Consider the following 21,734-nt stretch of genomic DNA (forward strand, 5'->3'; position numbering starts at 1 on the left):
AATGCTGGTTAAAGTTTGTCCTCCAATTACATCCTATACTTCATTTTGTTTGAGCTCTTACACAATCAAGTGAAGCCTATAAAAACATACAAATACATGAGCAAGAAAAAATGAAGTATACCAGCTGTAATTCATCATAAATGTTTGATTGTAGTTTGTGATCTTCCAACAATCTTTACATGTACAAATTTATCAAGTGGTCAGGCAGACTGTAAACTATTAAGGAGGCTTTTCTATTATGAATGCAAGTCAGTGAAGACACAGTGAAGACACGGCATAATTTGGCATACTAATAGAACTTTTTGTTCTTTAAGACTTTATAAGCAGCTGCTTTGGGAATCATATACTTTTTTAAGTGAATACATTGCAGACAGCAACCAGGGTGCCTCAAAAATCATGTGAAAGCACCTGTAGATGAAAGAATAAAAGCAATTTAACAGAAACTAATGAAGGTAAAAGGGATATTGGGCAGCTCCACCGCAGCTTTCATTAAATGTATCGTTTTATGCTGTTCAGCATTTCTAAATCTGACGGTAAACGACTGAAGGAGGTAGCATCTCCAGCATTTTTTCGACCGCCATCACTACACAATTTTTGGATGAACCAATGTAAATTCGGCTTCCAATAAATGTTATCTCAGCTTGACCTTCACTATGTTTAAGCATGCGATAGAAAGATCACCAGGCCTATTTGTTGTTTGTTGCATTTGTTGTCATAACTTCTTTTGGTAAATAATAATGGAATATCTGATAGCTATATGTCAGAGCAATTTATTGATTTACAATATTCCTTAACCTACAGTACAGTTCAAAAGTTTGAAAACATTGATTCCATTAATATGAAACTAAATATGTTGCAGATCCTGATTAATTAATACATTTTTGATGTATGGAGCTGAAAATGATTGTATAATACTTAAGAAAGCTGTACTGAGAATGAAAATATCCTGAATGCCTCATATTTAAAAAGTGGTGACCAAATTTACTGATAAAATAGCTACTCATCGTTCTTTTATGTCAACAAATTCACTATAAATGAAATTGACTATAAATAGATAATTACAGTTTCTTATTTAATAATGTTGCTATTGCTTTTTTTGCTATGTCATAACATCTAATAATGTCCTTATCAGTACAAACACAATCATAGTTTTCCAAACTATTTAAGTGTATTAGGCCTAAATTTAGCCTTTGTAAAAGGAATCTAATGAACTAGTTAGCAAGTTTTTAATGCTGTTCTAACTGGTTTAGGAAACGTGAGAACAGGAGCTTTAACATGTGGGTCCTCAACCTCAAACATAGTCCCAATTTTTTAAGTCATTCTTCTAATCACTGATGCCTTTGGAGTCTTAGATGGAATGTCTGTTGTACCTCCCAGTCAAGGGCTGTGATTTGAGTAATAATCAAAAAATCCAATTTTTTGGCCCTGCACCAGCTGGATGTCATCATATTGGCTCTTTTTCAGCAGCAGGACACATTCAGCATCCGACTTGCTGGCAGCCACAGCAGCAGCACAAATTTAGTGATTCTTTTTCCCAGAAGGTGACCTCCTTTGCTGCTATGTTTTGAAAGGTGCTGGCTTCTGTCTCTATAACCCTCCACAGCTCCCTCTCCACGCCGAGCTTGGCTCCTCACTCAGTTTTGAGAGTAAGAGGGCTTGTGCTGGGCTTGTGCTTGGCTTCATAAGGAGCGATGTCTGGTTTGCAGGTACAGCTGCACTTTGATGATGAGCCAGATCCCATAGTTCAGCCGAGATACCATCAACAAACTGGCACTTTATGTTGTGCATCCCACCTAGGAGAGAAGACTCTCTGCTTTATGGTTAAGTTTATTAATGTCATAACATTGTCATAGCAGCCCTAGTGTCTTTTCATATTGTCATAGTACCAGTCGAACACCTGGACGGAGCTGATTGGTCTTTGCATGTGTACAGTGTAATCAGTAGTATTTCATAGTTTTGATGTCTTCAATATTCAGTGACAAGCAGTGACTGTTAGATCTAGGCCTTCAGTTTGGGCTGTAAATGTCAAAACTTGGTTAAAAATGAGGGAAAATGTTAATGCAATTTCTGCTAGCAACTCTATGTGATTCTAGTGATATGTTAGCACTAAGCTAAAGGTGATTCACATGATTTTTTGACCATTCCAGATTACAGATGTTTGAAGTTTGTAAAATACATTCTATGTTTTTGTTTAAAGAGTGAAATGGATATTAACTTATATCTTACTTTGTATGTAGCACTTTTAGATTGATTCTTGCCTGCTGCCTTCATTTTCCAGTTCTAACAACTGACTGAAACTTGGTTAACCTATAGCCTGTACATTTACACTTACAGCATTTGGTAGGTGGTCTTATCCAAAGCGGCTTACAACTTATATAAGTGGTGTTAGGAGTTTTGCCCAAAGAGTTTTACTGGTATAGTGTAGGGTGTTTGCCTAGGCAGGGGAATCAAACCCCCATCTGCAACATGGAGGACAGAAACCCACTAAACTATACCAACCACTACTTGCAACCTGTATTCTGACTCAGTGACATATCTTGTTTTCCACAAAATCGGTCCCTCTCATTGAAAAGGTGGAGAAAATGTGATTAGTTAACTCCTCTGTCACTAATTATGTTGGTGGCTAATCTAATGTGTAAGGCCTTCAGTTCAGCTCCTGACATCCTAACCAATGGGAGGGCTTGCTTGGCAGTCTATGCCTAAATACCATGAGAAATGTTTTTAGTGTTCAATTAAATCAAGTTAATTTACATTTCACAGTAGAATTATATCGGAGTCTTATTGTGATAGCATTATCATTACTGCTAAACATAAGTGAAGTTACTTCAAGTGAACTGCTAGCGATGCACGCCACTCTGCTCAGTGGATTCAGTGAAATAATTCAATTAATTTCTTAACTCTAACATGCTGTATCTACTGCTGTGTTATGATGTATCCACATCCAAGGCAGATTTAACTAGCTATCAGTGTAAATTAGAATAATAGCTAAGTTAATTACAGCTAAATTGTAGCCATTCCCTCTCAATGTGCAGCGTTCATACTGCATCAGTTTTCTGCTCTATTTTGGCACCATAATCATCAGGTTAAGCTCATTTTATAGAGCTTATGTTGGATAACAAGCCACAATGTCTTGCATGTTAAGCATCCTTACCGTCAGATATAAATATTAAACTGCAGAAAAATGGAAAAAATTATTTGTAGGCTGAATTGTAAACATGGAATGGCTCCAGTAAGCCAATTTATCCATTTCTATGGCATTTTGACAGAAGATTTTGAATGAAAGCTGTCGTTAATCTTCTTCCAGGCCAAGGAGGAAAGTCAGGAGACCGAGATGCAGGACATGGTCTTTATTCGAGGAGTGCTCTGTCCATCTGCACCCAGTCTGACAACAGTACAACTCTAAAAAGCTGTTTTCACTCTGATCGCAATGTGTTACGCTCGCCACTCATGTATGGGGCAAGGTGCTTTCACACCACTTGCAGCATAAGCAGTGCTCGCCAGTTGTGCACAAAAGTGGGCAGTGCTCTCCGATAAAACTAGGGTTTCGAGTAGCGACAGGACCTTCCAGACATTCCTAAAGCTCCCCTAGTGGATTAAAGCATTTGAACTTTATGTAACCCCAGCGAATTGAATTTATATTCAAAATCCATCTCATTGAAAATAATGTGTTTGAAAGCACTGCTTTAAATTTTCCACATTCAGTGTGATTAAGTCAAGACAATAGACAGCTCTGTTGTAAACACATACAAACAAATACTATGTTCTGTTGTAAGTCTGGAAACCTTGAGGTGGATATCTGTTAGACGTGTGATCAGTCATCGGTGAGGTCAGTCATAGGAAATAACTGAAACTAAAAAAAGAAATAAAATAAACCCCGAAGCCTAATGCCTACAGGAAACACAAGGCCTCTTTTTCATGTACAGGGACACAGCAAGGGTCAGTTGAGATGGAAATACAAAGTAAATCTACTCTTGGTGTTGTTGAAGTGTTAACGCCAGCTACAATTTAGCAACTCCACATGTACTTATTTCCTGCACTTCCTCTCAGATGTTTGACTTGAACGCAGTACATAGAAATGTGGCAAAAATAAGCAGAAATAAATGACGCCCCTGCCGTTTATCCCAGCTTTGCCAATGAACTGAGTGTTTCTCTCTCTAACTAGCTGGAGAGCATCAAGCCGCCAAAGCTCTCAGTCTAAAATAGCATCACGCACGCTTCCTGGCCTGTTCTCTCTCAGGAGCAGTAATGGGTAATGACTCAAAGAGCGCAGGTAGTCTTCACAGACACAGACAGCCTTCACAACAGCACACTGGGCTGAGTGCTTTATGCAGAACATCTGTCAAACGGCTAATTTGTTGCTCCCTGAGTCGGAACATGTGAAGGCAGAATCCTCTCCGCGCTGTGAGCTGCTGTTAAAGGGCCCATATTCCACATTTTATTGTTTTTATTCTCCCCCTGAGCCCCCTTGTAAGATTTGAGTGGTTCTGTATCCCGAAACCAGCCATTCACTTTTACATGGCCACTTTCCAACTTCTCTTTCTCCCTTAGAATCAAACAGGCTGTTGCCTAGTTAGCTTGTTAGTGTGCCTTTTAAGGTTGATATATGTAAATTATCTCTTTTCTGATTGGCTGCCCTGTATTGTGCTTTGCCTAGGGCTCAGATAACCATGGTGTTTGGTGCACAGAAGGCTGCAGTGGTGTAGTTGCATCCTGACAGCCATGAACAGCACAACGTTTATTCATTATCCCACGTTCTTCCACTCCAATAACTCTGCCACAGATTGTCTGCAAGAACAACACCCTACATCACTTCAACATGAATGGGTGGAGCTAAATTGCTATAGGCTGAACTGCTGTGGGTGGTCATATATAAAGGCCGTTTTACACTGTACAAAGTGCTAGAACTTTTGGCACCAGAAAACTGGACCAGGTTCCAGTTTTACATTTTTTGTTACCTGCTCAAGATACCAACATGACCTAATGGTACTCGAGGGTATTCTCCTCTGTCTTTGGTAAAACTAGCTGAAACTAACTTTGCAAATTCTTCAATTTTCCAGGTGAAAATAAAGTCAATCAATTGCTATTACATCACCAATAAGTGCACCTGAATATAAATAGGAATGGTATATTAATGTGTTGATAGCTAATTTTTTCTATACATTCTATACATGATTCTGTGTAATTGTAGATATTTTTATGAGTGCATTAGCAGAACAGTGAAGTACATCATTTGATATCAGCCAGTAAGGTAAGCTAACTAGCAAGGAAGATACAAGATACTTAATTAGCTGTCAAAAAGACAGCTAAATCATTGTATGTGGTTATTATCGTGGTTCCTGCTGTCTCTCAAACAAGTGGAAAATGAACTATTTCTAGAACTATAAGATCCCTTGATTTTTTTCCTGTCCTTTCCCGGCCTGAAGGCAAGTTGTGGTATTTTGTGTTTTCCTTCACAATTTAAATTATCCTAATCTTAACAAGTGACCCATAACTGGTTCTAGAAGCATAAGTCTTTATATAGACATCTAAAGGTGTTCCATAGGAAACTAGCAGTGTCTAATGCTAGCCAGTGCTAAGCCAATTCCCACTAACATGCAAATCCCTCAGGTTTAAATGATTCTTGAGAGTTTTTCAGCAGGAGTTTGGGTCAGTTCTTGTGGTACACATAACCATAGCGACTGTTAAAATAATAATAATGTCTATGTTTGTTCAAAAGTGTCCCCAGCGGCAGAGCGGCTGCGCTACATTTTAGGAGAGGATGAAGACGCCATGCCAACGCCCACTCTCTTCACTGAGATGGACACACTTCAACATGACGGAGAGGAACTGGAGTGGAGAGAATCAGCCAGGTATGACCCCACAAACTTACAAAGCCTTTAACACACACTGATACATAAAAGTATGTGGACATCTCCAATTCTTCAGAGTTCACGTTTTTAGCCACTACGATATCTAACAAGTGTCCAGCACATATTCTCGCAATCTCCATAGACAAAGACTGGCAATAGAATGGGTCGTACTGAGGAACTCAGAGACTTCAAACATGGCATTTTCATAGGAGGTTTGCCATAAGGCAGTTTGTGAAGTTTCTGCCCTGCTAGATCTGCCCCAGCCAACTGTAAGTGCTATTATTGTAAAATGGAAGCATCTCAGAGCAGCAACAGCTCAGCCACAAAGTGGTAGACCTGGCCAAGTGTTGACTGGAGTGGTCTGGATGAACTCCAGTGGCCTGCGCAGAGCCCTAACCTCAGCCCCAATTAACACCTTTGGGATGGACTGGCTTCACAAATTCTCTTTTGGCTGAATGGACACACTTCAAAGTTTGTGAAAAAGCCTTCCTAGGACAGCGCAGGCCGTTATATCCACAAAGGGGGACCAGCTCCATATTAAAACCCGTGGTTTTGGGATGGGATGTCTAACAAGCTCATATTGGTCTGATGGCCAGGCGTCCACATACTTTTGGATTTCTAGTGTATAATTCGGTGGAGTGATTTTATAAGGCTAAATGTCTTTCATATGCATAATGGCAATATGCACCTCTGTGTAAGGAGTAACAGGGTGTGCGTGACTGTAAAGTTTGGCCTTGGTTGATTTTTTAGAGGGAAAAAAATCTTCGAATCATAAACAGTAGCTCTAAATCCAGGGGTGTCCAGTCTTATCCACAAAAGGCTGATGTGGCAGCAGGTTGTCATTCTAAAAAGCCAGTTTTTGGCCTCCTCTAATATGAAGTAAAAGTCTGTTCATTAAACTTATGCTTTGTTAAACATATGCTTATGCAAATACTTGAAAGAGGTTAACCACATTCTTTTTTTTAATATTTTTATGGTCACCATTGAAATGAGAAGCAAGGTGAACGTCATTACAGCCATTAGAGGAGTTACACTTTTTAGCCAGTTTTACATACATATGCATATTCAATGTTCATGCATGCAGCTGGGCTAAAAAGTCCATAAACCCAAATATCAAGTGATACGTTGTGGTTCACTTGAATATGGTATGGGTCTAAAAAGTGAATGTCCAACTAACAGCCCCTTTTCACATTTCATTTCGTTTTTATCAATAACTATTTTATGTGCGAGAACATTAGCATGCTAGCAAAGTATATGTCTTAGCTAAAGCTAACGCAGCTTGCTGCAGGGGCTTCTTTGAGGGACGGACTGTTTAGGAAGTCAAGTATGCGGGATTTTCTGCTCACAGACGAACAATTGGGAACCATTTCACCTCATCATAAAGTTTCCTCTCAGGACTAACAAATCCAGGATCATTTTACTCCAACAAAAGTGAGAATAGTCATCATCTGTGGTGAAGAAGGAGGTATGCTTTGACTAGCTGTTAGCAAGACTAGCCTAGCAAGCAAGCAGCAATGCAGCTAAAATAATGGCTATAAATATCTCTCACTCGTTAATTTAACATTCATAGTGTAATTTCTTTTGAAATAATAACATGAAGTGTTTGAATATAGTTTTCTAATAATGTCTGTTCAAGCAGCTGTTAAAACAGCTGACAATAGCACAACTCATTTTTAAGTACACTCGTAAAAAGTACACTCATAAAAAAAGGGTCTTTCTGTAAAGGAAAATGGTTCTATATGGAACTATGGACATTCAAAAAACCCTTTGCATTATTAAAGGGTTCTTCGTGTGGTGAAATGGTTCTTCAGATTGATAGAGAATGTGCTGTAGTTAGGTGGTTCAATACAGAATCACCCTTCTCAGAACAAAAGCTTGTATCTCCATTTTTGTCGTTTTTCAGTTTTTGACATAATTTGAAAATGCCTGTTGTCCATCATATTGTGTGTAAATTTCATAATGAATGGACCAAAAGAACCCAAAATTACTTGGACAAAAACTCTGGTTCCATTAAAAGTACAGTATGTTTTTTCCTTCTCCTGTAAAGTTACCATTTTGGAAATACAGGTTTTCTTCCGACAGCAGCGATATATAAGGATCTATATATAATAATGTTAAGGCCTAATCCCAAACCTAAGCCTTGTAGATCCCTAAAAAAGCAAAAGCAACAGTTTTGTCTCTTTCAGTTTTAATCAGATTCAATACCCTTTTATGTGAAGCAGTTTCAGACTCAGACCATAATTCAGACTGCCGTTGGACAGCGCTATGAATAGACTGCCATTCCGGTTAATAACACCATCTTCCCACTAGTAATTACAGTAGGTGAAGAAGAGTTCCTCCTCCTCCTCTCCTGTCACTGCGCTCTCATTCAGCTCTCTGTGTTCCTCAGGTGGGTGAAGTTTGAGGAGAAGGTGGAGGAGGGCGGCGAGCGCTGGAGCAAACCGCACGTGTCCACCCTGTCCCTGCACAGCCTGTTCGAGCTGCGCACCTGCCTGCAGACTGGCGTGGTGCTGCTGGACCTGGATGGATACTCACTGCCACAGATAGTAGGTGAGGAGGGGGATGAGTGGATTCACCAGTTGGGTTGGGCTGTTTTTTGCTGGAGAAAGTGCAGAGCTGTCTAAAAATTGGCAATTTGGAAGACAGTTGTACCAAATGTCATACAATAAGAGCTCTTCCACCTCACCACTTTAAGAAATTGTTTTCCTTTCCGCAGGCAAGATGTACTTGGTGTCAGAAGTTGGCACTTTCTGTGAATAGAGGTCATGTTAGGCCTCAAAACACTTCAAAAGTATGCTTTTTCTTAGGTGTTTAATTTAAAGACTTTAGCATTTAAAAATACCACTTTTTTGTTTCTGATTCCAACACTAAAACCTTGAGTATCAACTGATGCTAATCAATGCTAATTCTAGGTTTCCTCCATCACACATTACTAGCACATTGAAGGCTAACATGCCCTTAAACAGCATTCCAGGTTGGTCTAAGCTGGTTTAAGCTGGTTTGTGCTGGTCTAATGCTACTTCAGCTGAATGGTCATGCTGGTTGACCAGCATACCAACATCCAAAACATCCTCTCTGACTGACGGTAACCAAAAGTTGTTGGACAGCTCAACACACTTGGAGGAGAATGTTAATTATGAATTCTGTCAGCTAACAGATGCTACGTTAGCTAGTTTCACGCTGTGTTATTATGTGGTTACCAATGTTATAATTTGCCCTACTTTACTTTGCTTTAAATTTTGTGGCACTACAAGAAGTTCTGTGCTGATTTTAGGCTAAATTTGTGACAGAATCGGATCAGATTCATTCTTTTTTTCTCTTCCAATGTGTGATTCACCATTTTTTGCTGATATCTTCCCAGTAGCAATACCCAGTATCGGATCGATGCCAAGTCTAGCTAAGATTACGGTTGTTCTACATGGACAAAGTCCAGCTCCAGGCTAGAAGGCCACTGCACACAGTTAGTTCAATTCAGCAACAGCTTGGTCAGCTGACTACATTGTGTGATAGCAGGAAGACGAGTTGTGTTAAAGCAAGGGTAACGTCCTGACCAGTGCTGTGGCCATTCAGAAGTAGGTCTTCTAGGGATAATGTTTAAATTTGGACTTAGCAATCACTCAGTACTTCAGATGAGCTTGTGTTACCTAAGCTTCTGGAGATGCTACGTATGCGCTAAGCATTTTCCAGGAGTAGCTACGAGCACGCTCTAGCGCCCCCTTGGCACCATCAGTCTACACTACTCTACTTTCCAATAATTCAGTTTCCTGTTTCTGTTTCACACAGATGACATCATTGAGCGTCAGATTGAGGAGGGGATGATTGGTCCAGAGCTGAGGGATAAGATCAGCTTCGTGTTGCTGAGGAAACATCGGCACCAAACCAAGAAACCCATCCACCGCTCGCTGGCCGACATGGGCAAAGGCAGCTCTGGCGCCCGTAAGTGACCTCTGGCTTTATCGAACACTGATTATGTCTTTATTAACACTTTATTTGACTTGGATGATGTTGACATAGCCATGCTATAAACATATAATGGCAGATGTCATATGTAGTCATGAGTAGTTATGACAGATATAGTTCAATAATATTCCAGTGTCATGTTATCATTAGCGTTAACTGTCATGGCAGATGTGGAAGCACAAGGGGGGTGCACAAAGGGAAGCACAAAGTGGCCATGATGTTTTCTATTAAAGGTTCAAAAACAGCCATTAAGTGCAAGTTATTCATTATTCAGTGTTATGAAAACAAGCAAAAAAACATATTTAAAGATATGCAGAAGCCCCTTAGTTAAGGGTAATGTCTCTCTCTGTTTTGCAGCCCGGAGTCCGGCTCGCAGCCCTGCGGCCGCCTCCACCTTCAACCGCTCCACAGAGGACCTGCGCAGTAAACAGGCGGGCAGCTACGGACGACTGCGTGAGTGTGTGCCTGAATCTGACTGTACTGCTCCACTGTTAAACCTTAAAACACCTCAATTCCCCACTCTAATTACCACAACATTTAAGATTAACAGCTTAATAGTAACAAACTTAAAATCAAGGTGTTACAATGAAAGAAGTAGAATAATAAAGTGGCCAGTAAGTGGAAGTACAAGGTGGGTGTTTCTAATAAAGTGGCCAGTTAGTGGAAGCACAAGGTGGGTGTTTCTAATGAAGTGGCCAGTTAGTGAAAATATAGGGTGGGTGTTTCTAATATAGTGGCCAGTTAGTTGAAAAGGAAGGTGGGTGTTTGTAATAAACTTTCCAGTTAGTGGAAGCACAAGGTGGGTGTTTCTAATATAGTGGCCAGTAAGAGGAAGCACAAGGTGGGTGTTTCTAATATAGTGGCCAGTAAGAGGAAGCACAAGGTGGGTGTTTCTAATAAAGTGGCCAGTAAGAGGAAGCACAAGGTGGGTGTTTCTAATAAAGTGGCCAGTAAGAGGAAGCACAAGGTGGGTGTTTCTAATAAAGTGGCCAGTAAGAGGAAGCACAAGGTGGGTGTTTCTAATAAAGTGGCCAATTAGTTGAAAAGGAAGGTGGGTGTTTGTAATAAACTGGCCAGTTAGTGGAAGCACAAGGTGGGTGTTTCTAATAAAGTGGTCAGTAAGAGGAAGTACAAGGTGGGTGTTTCTAATAAAGTGGCCAGTTAGTGGAAGCACAAGGTGGGTGTTTCTAATAAAGTGGCCAGTAAGTGGAAGCACAAGGTGGGTGTTTCTAATAAAGTGGCCAGTAAGAGGAAGCACAAGGTGGGTGTTTCTAATATAGTGGCCAGTTAGTGGAAGCACAAGGTGGGTGTTTCTAATAAAGTGGCCAGTAAGAGGAAGCACAAGGTGGGTGTTTATAATAAAGTGGCCAGTTAGTGGAAGTACAAGGTGGGTGTTTATAATAAAGTGGCCAGTTAGTGGAAGCACAAGGTGGGTGTTTATAATAAAGTGGCCAGTTAGTGGAAGCACAAGGTGGGTGTTTCTAATAAAGTGGCCAGTAAGAGGAAGTACAAGGTGGGTGTTTCTTATAAAGTGGCCAGTTAGTGAAAATACAGGTGGGTGTTTCTAATATAGTGGCCAGTAAGAGGAAGTACAAGGTGGGTGTTTCTAATATAGTGGCCAGTAAGAGGAAGTACAAGGTGGGTGTTTCTAATAAAGTGGCCAATTAGTTGAAAAGGAAGGTGGGTGTTTGTAATAAACTGGCCAGTTAGTGGAAGCACAAGGTGGGTGTTTCTAATATAGTGGCCAGTAAGAGGAAGTACAAGGTGGGTGTTTCTAATATAGTGGCCAGTAAGAGGAAGTACAAGGTGGGTGTTTCTAATAAAGTGGCCCGTTATTGAAAATACAGGGTGGGTGTTTCTAATATAGTAGCCAGTTAGTTGAAAATACAGGTGGGTGTTTCTAATAAAGTGGCCAGTTAGTGGAAGCACAAGGTGGGTGTTTCTAATAAAGTGGCCAGTAAGTGGAAGCACAAGGTGGGTGTTTCTAATAAAGTGGCCAGTAAGAGGAAGCACAAGGTGGGTGTTTCTAATATAGTGGTCAGTAAGAGGAAGTACAAGGTGGGTGTTTGTAATAAACTGGCCAGTTAGTGGAAGCACAAGGTGGGTGTTTCTAATAAAGTGGCCAGTTTTCTTTTGTGTTTTTATTGTGTTTTTATTGTGTTGCAGGTCACGCACAAAGCAGAAGTATGAATGACATTGCAGACACACCGAGCACAGATCAGGTAAGCTGGTTGTTGTGACTGATGTCCACGTATGTATCTGTAGATACGCCAAGTTTTGCATACGAGTGAGAGGACATCCCTGCGGAGTTTCATGGTCGAGTCCAGCACTGACCACCGAATTGACATTTACACGTACTTTGTTTGGACATTGACACCAGAGTTACTTTACGGTTGTCATGGCAACCTGGCCCTTTTGTCACACTAATGCACTTCCCTGTCCAGAACAAGCAAGTTATGAAACGTCTTCCTGCTGTGAGTTAGAGTTAAGGGGTATTTTTATTAAAGCCCTCAATCTCTTTTCTAATTCACTTAATGATTGCTTCTGATAAGTGTTACTCCACACTGCCTACTCTAAAAGCCCTGTACAAGTCTTTTGTTAGACAAACCTTTTACTTGCACAGTTCTCTGGCTGTCCCATCAGATTTTATGCTGGCTTTGTTCTTAAAGAAGAAAAACAAAACTGTCTTGAAAGAAAATCTAATAGAACTTTGCCACTACTGAAGTACTGAAATATTGAAAGTGGCAGTTAAAGCAGTGAGGTGAGAAAGAAGTGGCTGTGCATGCAGTTAATATTACAATATATTATTTAGGCCTATTGATTTGGGTGCTAGTTCTTTCCTAGCTTTGCCAGGTGTATTTTAGTCTTTTTCCTGAGGTCCACTTATGATGTTAGGGTTTTATTGTACCAAAACAGTCAAAATTCAATTCTCCATGACCAACCTCTCTATTCCATAGAATTACACAGGCTGTTTGTGTTACTGTGCCTTTAAGACTGATACATGTAAATGAGCTCTATTCTGATTGGCTGGCCTGCATTTCACCTCATTCAAAAAAGCAGTCTGGGTTAAAACACTCCTTATAACTTCGGCATGAATGGGTGGGGTAAACTGCTGTGGGCTGAGTAGGCATCACAAAAACAGTGAATTCAAAACAGGCTGTTTTGCAGCTTAGGCTACTTTCACATTACAAGCCTCATTGCTCAAATCCGATTTTTTTGCTCAAATCCGATCTCTCTGACATGATGGTTCACACTCGTTTAGGTAAGTGATTCAAATCTGTCATTAATGTGAACGAACTGGCGTCCTGAAATGACCCAAATGTGCACATCCTACTGTCACGTGCGTCATGTGCATCATCAGCAAACAAACTAACGGTCAGAACGAGCTTCGCTGTGAAGATAATTAACTCTGATCAGCTCTCAGCTTCATTATTAGAGCAAGATGAAGGTGAAAAAGGTGAGATGCTGCTTTTCCACTGTTTACAGGCTTGAACTTCTGTTCGGCGCTGCTGCCAGAGTAATACTGAATGATGATGCACACGCAGTGGAAAAAAAGCACAAGTTCTCAATCCAAGCATCACATTAAGGTCGCATGGCCACGAATTGGATACGTATCCGATCTAGGACCACCTATGAAAGTGGCTCAGGTCGGATTTGAAAAGATCAGATTTGTGTGTCCACACAGCCCTGAAAACATCAGATCTGAGTCACATTAGGGCAAAAAATGGTATTTGTGCCACTTCAACCTGGTAATGTGAACGCAGCCTTATGTTCCATATATGGATGTGTTTTGAAATATAAGCAATGTTTCTATACTACATTAAACTGTTCTGTTTCAAAAAAAGAGGAAAAAAAGACACTGTTTACACTTGGTGACTTCATGTGACTAGTATCTGGATTGTATCCTGATGAGATTTTAGCCACATGCACAAAACATTTGGTAGTCAAAATACATCTCCAGTTAGGCTGCGTTCACATTACCAGGTTGAAGTGGCACAAATCAGATTTTTTGCTCTTACGTGACTCAGATCTCATGTTTTCAGGGCTGTGTGGACACAAATCCGATCTTTTCAAATCCAACCTGAGCCACTTTCATATGTGGTCCTAGATCAGATACGTAACTGATTCGTGGCCATGTGACCTTAATGTGAATGCTCAGATCGGAATTCATGTGCTTTTTTTTTCCTGCGTGTGCGCCATCATTCAGCGTTACCATGGCAGCAGCGCCAAACAGAAATTAAAGTCTGTAAATGGTGGAAAAGCAGCTCATCTCACCTTTTTCACCTTCGTCTCACTCTAATAACGAAGCTGAGATCTGATCAGAGTTAATTATCTTCACAGCGAAGCTCGTTCTGCTCGTTAGTTTGTTGCTGATGATGCACGCAATTCATTCACGTGACGTTACTGAGTAGGATGTATGCATGAGGGTCATTTCAGGACGCCGGTTCGTTCACATTAATGACAGATTTGAATCACTTACCTAAACGAGTGTGAACCATTGTGTCAGAAAGATTGGATTTGCGCAATGAGGCTTGTAATGTGAACATAGCCTTAGTCGGACTAAAATCCGATTGCTGTGTGGGAGAAAATATGCAAATCCGCAACCATTTACCAGTTTATTAAGTCGTCTGCAGTTTGTTTGGCACAGTATTTTCTGTCCACGTTGCTGTTAAGCATTTTGTTTCATCCGGTCCCCAACCATGCGTGTCCTCCATGATTATCTTCCTCGCAGAGACGAATCACATGCCCAGTTTCGGTTGCACTGGGGGTGGTTTTGGTTGTTAAATGTGTCTTGGAGAGACGGATGCGTTTACACTAATATAATGTGGCTCAAATGCTCTCAGATGATCTCAGACCATGTTCTGAAGCGGTTTTTATGTGGCTTGGCCTTATGCAGATATAATCCTGATACTGAAGAGGCATAAAGTGACCAGGTGTAAACAGTTTATTTAATTCTGACTCTTCAAAGGAATAGCAAAGATATGTTTAAAAGGCCGAAAAAAGTCATAATTAATTTCTACCATGACCATTTCCCAACTTCTCTTTATCTCATACAGATGGGTTATGTTACTGTACCTTTAAGCTATATGTGAATGAGCTCTGTTCTGACTGGCTGTGCCTCATTTAAAAAGCAATCTAAGATGAAACACTCCATACAACTTCAGCTTGAGTGAATGGGGCTAAACTGCAATAGGCTGAATAATTTGATATCTGTGAATGCATTGGTTTTCATGGCCGGAACGAGCGTCGAACTCCCGTGTCTCTTTTGTCCGAGGGGGATTGTGACGTTAAGAGCATATAAACACTTGGCATTTGTGGTTCATGTTAATTTGTTGCTTTAGAATAGTCAGGAGTGCACCAGGTAGAAATAGAGCCAGGCTCATAAAATGCAGCAAGACAGTAAGAGCAAATTAGCACATTAGCGCAACTGCTCATTCATAGTTTTTAAACACCTCAGTGTCGCTGCTGGACTGAGAACCAAAAATATCCAGCAAACAGCGTCCTGTGACCACTGATGAAGGTCTAGAGGATGACCAACACAAACTGTGCAGCAGCAGATGAGCTACCGTCTCTGACTTTACATCTACAAGGTGGACTGACAAGATAGGAGTGTCTAATAGAGTGGACAGTGTTTAAAAACTCCAGCAGCACTGCTGTGTCTGGTCCGCTGGTATCTAGCACCTCTATGAAGGTGGTTCATCAAAAGCTCTGAGTGATGAATATTTATCTATTTGGTTTGCTGTTTATTAGTTATTGATCATCTCAGGATATGAAAGATCAGTTACATCTCAGGCACTATTCACAAGAATTTGGTCATAGATCAGCAGGTTTGCTCTGGGAGATCATCTAATAGAACCTAGTTTGGCTGAATGTGCTTGGTCCACTCTGATGTGGCCTTGAGTCTGGGTCACTATTGATCGACCATCGAGGGGAAACGTGTCTCCCTGCCTCGTCCTCGTGCCTCTCTCTCACATGCCCACAGCAGCAGGAAGCTCTTTAACTGATAAAACGGTGCTGCAGTCATCTTTTCCCTGCTTTCATAATTATGGGACTTGCAATAGTTAAAGGGGAATTCCACCCATTTTTCAAAATTTATACATAATTCAGTGGTAGTGATTTAAACCGGCATGCAAGAGTAGTCTGATGTGAAGTGGTTCCATTCTAAAGAAACATACAGACTCAGATTTCTTTACAGAGGTAGTGATAGGAACCAGGGGTCACAAAATGTATACAACACAAATATAGCCATTTTACTTACTATCCAAAACCACCAGTGAACCTACACGAGTCTTCTGAGTTAAATTTAAAAAATAGTGTTCTGAGTGTTCTTCTCCACCATGAATAGATTTAAAAAAGATCACTTCCATTGAAAACATACTCAAAACTATCAGAAAACAATGGATTCAATTGAAACAGCATACTACTGTACTACATACTGCATACTGCACTAGTATGTACTGTATACTCCACACTACTCTACATAGCAGTATACAGTACAGTATCCATCATACCACAAAATCCATGTGCCATACTACAGGGAAGGGGCTGGTTTGCCTATCGAGGCCATAGATTACTATATTGAGGCAACAAATTACCATATTGAGGTCACAAATTACTATATTGAGGCCACAAATTAATATATTGAGGCCACAAATGAATAGAACGATGTCACAAATTATTATATTAAGGCAACAAATTACTATATTGAGGCAACTAATTACTATTGAGGCCACAGATTAATATATATAGAGGCTACAAATTACTAAATTGAGGCCATGAATTAATATAATGGGGCCACAAATTAAAATATTGAGGCCATAAATTAATGTATTGAGGCCACAGATTACTAGATTGAGGCAACAAGTTAATATATTGAGGCCACAAATTACTATACTGAGACAACAAATTAATACATTAAGGACAAAAATTACTAAATTGAGGTCACAAGTTACTAAATTGAAGCCATGAATTAATATGATGGGGCCACAAGGTAATATATTGGGGCCACAAATTACTATATTGAGGCTACAAAATTACAATATTGAGGCCACAAATGAATATATTGTGGCCACAAATTACTATACTGGGGCCAAAAATCAATATATTGAGGCCAAAAATTATACATTGAGGCCACAAATTAATATATTGAGGGCACAAATTACTAGATTAAGGCAACAAGTTAATATATTGACACCACAAATCACTATATTGAGGCCACAAATTACTATACTGAGGACAAAAATGACTACATTGAGGCCACAAATTAATATGAAGCCACAAGTTCATGGCCTCAATATTTGAATTTGTGGCCACACCTTATTAAAAATAACCACCATGTCACTTTTGAGGCTCGGTATGTATCCATAAAGACTGAAACTGGGCCTATTAAACTGTACGTAGCAAACCAGGTGGTTACGTCAGTGGTTACATTCCCCTGAAACGGCTGCATTGCATTTTGGGATGCAGCATATCATGAGGACAGCTCTGCTTGTGTACGGGAATATTTGGCCGGACTAGTACGTCATCTGAGTATCTTTGGCGTACAGGGGAAATTCATGTTGGTCACATACTTCAAACTGCGTACTACTTCTGGGCACAGTCAGCATGCTGGCAATATATAATAGGCTATTTTGAACACGGCCAGTGTCTCAGACATCAGGCAGTGTCTTCATAACCACTTCATGTAATAACTTTCTGTGAGGGAGCTTTTAGAGGTGGATGTTTGGTCAGACTTTTCATTCAAGCTCTTTTATCTTGCACACCGCTGAATTAGCTCAGGACCTCCTGCACAACATGAATGGAGTATTATGTTGTTATTTCATTAGTGTAATGAGATATTAGGTTTTAAATAGATGTTGTGCATTTGTGATAATCAGCCCTGTAGCCACACAGCACGAGGTTGATTGTCGCAATCACTGTACTTAAACCTGTAATGAATGACTAAGTCAAAGTTTGTTTCTCATTAAAAAGTGATAACATTTAAAGAACTTAACATACGAATAGAATATAGAGCTAATTTAGCAGATCATTTTCTGGTCATTCAAGTTCCAGACAGCCACATCTTAAGGCTTATTGTTCAGTAACTAAATGGAGAGCAATGCAAACTGACTCATTAATAACTCACGTCAGTTTAAATCTCTTATAGTTTCAGTTATTGTGAGAACGTGTGCCGTTCTAGACGCCTTCCCCCTGGTGTACAAGATAACAGCACCATGACAACCAACCCCATGTTCCCCTACACATTTTACCATCATAAAGCTGCACTCTTAAAATATAAAGATGCCATAATGAAAATGGAAGAAGCTTTTAAAGGTATGAAGGACTTTCACATAATGTTCAGGGCTCTTCTTAGAACCTTTACATTATGAGGAGGTTCCCGAGTCTTCATGCTTGTGCAACTCATTTACAAAAAGAACGTACCACTGAAAGGTTCTTTAGGGAACTAAAGTCGGTTCTTCTATGACATCATACAAAGAAACATTCTTTAAAAAGTGCTACAAAGGGCTCTTGAGAGATAGTAGACACTCTTAAAAAGGTGGTGCCTCACTGGTTCTTTAGTAAAGAACATGGTTCTATATAGAACCATGACCACTCAAAGAACACTTTGCATGATTGAAGAACATCAAGTGTTCTTCAGATTGATGGAAAATGTGTACAAATGTGCTATAGATGGTTCTACATAGAACCTTTTTGAACAGGGTTCTATATAGCACCCAAAAGGGTTCCTCTATTGTTATGAGCTTGACATTGTAACAATAGAAGAACTCTTTTGGGTGCTATATAGAACCCTTTTCAAAAAGGTTCTATATAGAACCATCTACAGCACATTTTCCATCAGTCTGAAGAACCCTTTTATGATGCAAAGAACCCTTCATGGTTCTATAGAGAACCAATGTCTTCACTAAAGAACCCTTGAAGAATCATCTTTTATAAGAATGTAGAAGAACCACTTCAGTACCTGTAAGAACCATGTTTGTAAATGACATATATGGATGTGAAAAACCTTTTAAAGTAAAAAGAACTTTGCCATGATGTTCTTTACCAATTCAAGAGTTCTTCTTAGAAAGTTTACATTATGTCAAGGTTCTTTACTTCTTTAAAACGTTCCTCACACTCACACATCTCAATTACAAAAAAGATTCACTTAAAAACCTTACATTGAAAAGTTCTCTGAATTGTATCACTCAAAGAAGACCTACTGCTATACTTAAAAAACAAGTATCACAAAAGGGTTCTTTGAGCGATGCCTTCAAAGAACCACTGTAGTTCCTGAAAGAGCCCTTTTTGCAAATGAGGTATTTGAATGTGAAGAACCTTTTAAAGTTATAAAGAATCCTCACATAATGTATACAACTTAAAAGATTCTTCCTAGAACATTTACATGACATGGAGGTTCTTATTTACAAAAGCGGTTTTCTAATGAACCTTCCATTGAAAGGTTCTGTAGCAAATCAGAATTGGTTCTTTTATGGCATCATGCAAAGAATACTTTCTGCTACACTGCCACAAAGGGTTCTTTGAGTACCATAGAAGAACCACTTTAGTACCTTAAAGAACCATTTTTGTAAATGAGATATGTCAGTGTGAAGAACCTTCACATCACATAAAGCTTGTTTAATACTTTAATGGTTCTTTCTGGGTGGAGATACTTTACACATCTCAATTACAAAAATGGTTCTTTCAATGGAAGGTTCTTTAGGAATGAACTTTTCTGTGACACTAATGGATTCTTTAGGCAGTGCAACAGAAGAACCATGTTAGTTCTATAAAGAACCATGTTTATAAATGAGATGTGTTGGTGTGAAGAATCTTTAGGAAGTTATGTAGAACCTTCACATAATGTAAACCACTTTAAGGTTGTTCTTCGACTATGAGGAGGTTCTTTAAACTTCTTAAAAGGTTCTCATTTACAAAAACGGTTTTAAAGGGTTTTAGACAACCAAAAATGGTTCTTCTATGGCAGTGGTCACCAACCCGACAACGTTCCAACTCCGGAATGTTCAGTCTGATTGGGAATGCTGTGCTTATATACAGCTTTTGAATATGATGCACAGTTTTCATACAATCTTTATTAAATTACGATTTTCTCCCATAGAAATGAATGGGGTCAAAAATTACAGGACAATCTACTGTACTTCTGCTTGACCAAAAGGCAGCGTTTTGCGTACACTATCTTAGGGCAGGCCCCCGAGCACAAATTCAGTGTTTTTTGGACCTGCACTCATCTGTTTGTCATTTTTTCCCCATCTCTCGTTTCTCCCATAGACCCCCATTCATTTTCGCCCTGACACAAACACTATTATTTTTTCACCCCACAGGCACCAAACTGCATGTACTCACTCAGGGCAGGACCTCAAACTCTAATGTAAAGCAATACTGACCCACACCCATCTATGTGTTGTTTCTTCATCCTTCATTCCTCCCATAGACTCCTATTCATCTTGGCACCAACCCAAGCCCTAATCTTTCTTTTGCCTGACAGCCACCAAACTACATGAACTCACTAAGGGAAGATCCTCAAGCTCTTAACCACAGCCATACAGACCCGCACTCCTCTATGTCTTGTTTTTTTCATCCCTTGTTCCTCCCATAGACTCCCATTCATTTTTAACAACAACGACCACTTGGCAACCCCTCATACCATAGCAGCCTCCCGGCAAAAAGCTTCAGCTGCACAATCACAATCTACAGGAAATGCACTATTCTAGTTGTTATCTGTGACTGTTTTGTTTGTATTTTGTTCGTCGGCTGAGGCTTCCAGATTGGACACTTGAATTTCAGTGTCACCATCAAGTTTTGGGCATCTTTAGATCTCAACATTTTTGAAGTTGGTGCTTTTTAATATGGGCACACTATTATGTTTCATATTCTGACTTGCAGAAAGTGATAAGAAGGAGGAAAACGATCAGGCCAAGTCAATTGATATTCTATTGACATGTTACAGCAGAAGTTTCTTGTGGAACTGGGTTTGCTTTGCTCCTGCTGATCTTACTAAACTCCAAGACTTGAAGCAAAATCCATTTACCTTCTAAAACTTTAGAATGGAATAATCGCCTTAAGTGTACTTTTGATTCAGCTTCACTGAGCTTATTACAATGACGAGCTAAGTCGACCCTTTTTTTTGTACAGTGCACACGAGCACATGGATACAATGTAATTGGATGCTCTATAATTAGAAGTGGTTATAAGACATATTTTCAGTAGGTGGGAGTAAATGGGCATGGACTTCACATCTACGACTCTAACAAAAGAACAAATTAGAGCTTGTGTTCTAAAAAACTACTGCCAGTCTCGGCCGTAGGTGGAATACTTTTCTATAACTCTAATAAGCATCTGAGAAAGTATCACAATAGTCATAGAGAGCTCTGATAAAGAGTATGGCTCCTTGCTAATGGCCATTTGTGTTACTTACGACATGACTCATAATTTATAATAGCGTCCCTCGAGGAAGTTCAAAAGGCCTCATTAATCAAAGACTGAATCCCAAAATGCTCATATGTGAAAATTCATGTTAAAGTAGTTGTTAATAAAGCATAATTTTGATTTCAAAAAGTGTCTAAATTGATGTATGTTTCCAACCTGACATATGAGTTTTGGCAGTCAGCCCCTGAGACAGGACCAGTTAGACATGGGGGCAAAATGAATCCCCTACCTCATAAGAAATCTAGCCTACATCATTAAAACCACCCATGTATTCATTTAAAAGTCACTAATGTCTGACAGTTAACACATCTTACCATAAGATACCAACTAAAAAAGGTGAACAGTGAACTATCACGACGAACTATCAAGACTCACGACAAACATGTCAGTGATGTTAACATATTACTGATGTAATTTTGCTTTTCTACTGTGGTAAACTGGACTTTTCTTCCACTGATGTAGGTCTATATTCTTGTTGGATCCCTGTAAGTTTAAAATGAA

General features: G+C 39.7%; 1 protein-coding gene across 1 annotated transcript in view; it reads left to right on the forward strand.

Moving 5' to 3' along the window:
- The first annotated feature begins 5,781 nt into the window (after positions 1–5,781).
- slc4a5a (solute carrier family 4 member 5a) overlaps positions 5,782–21,734 on the forward strand; it is a 51,325-nt gene continuing 35,372 nt past the window's right edge. Inside the window, exons 1-5 of the mRNA XM_036598853.1 lie at positions 5,782–5,849; positions 8,239–8,399; positions 9,633–9,785; positions 10,167–10,268; positions 11,976–12,031. Coding sequence (XP_036454746.1) covers positions 5,797–5,849; positions 8,239–8,399; positions 9,633–9,785; positions 10,167–10,268; positions 11,976–12,031 — 525 coding nt within the window. The 5' untranslated portion in view covers positions 5,782–5,796. The remainder of the gene's footprint in view (positions 5,850–8,238; positions 8,400–9,632; positions 9,786–10,166; positions 10,269–11,975; positions 12,032–21,734) is intronic.

The sequence above is a fragment of the Colossoma macropomum genome, unplaced genomic scaffold, assembly GCF_904425465.1.
Source record: "Colossoma macropomum unplaced genomic scaffold, Colossoma_macropomum, whole genome shotgun sequence".
Lineage (NCBI taxonomy): Eukaryota > Metazoa > Chordata > Actinopteri > Characiformes > Serrasalmidae > Colossoma > Colossoma macropomum.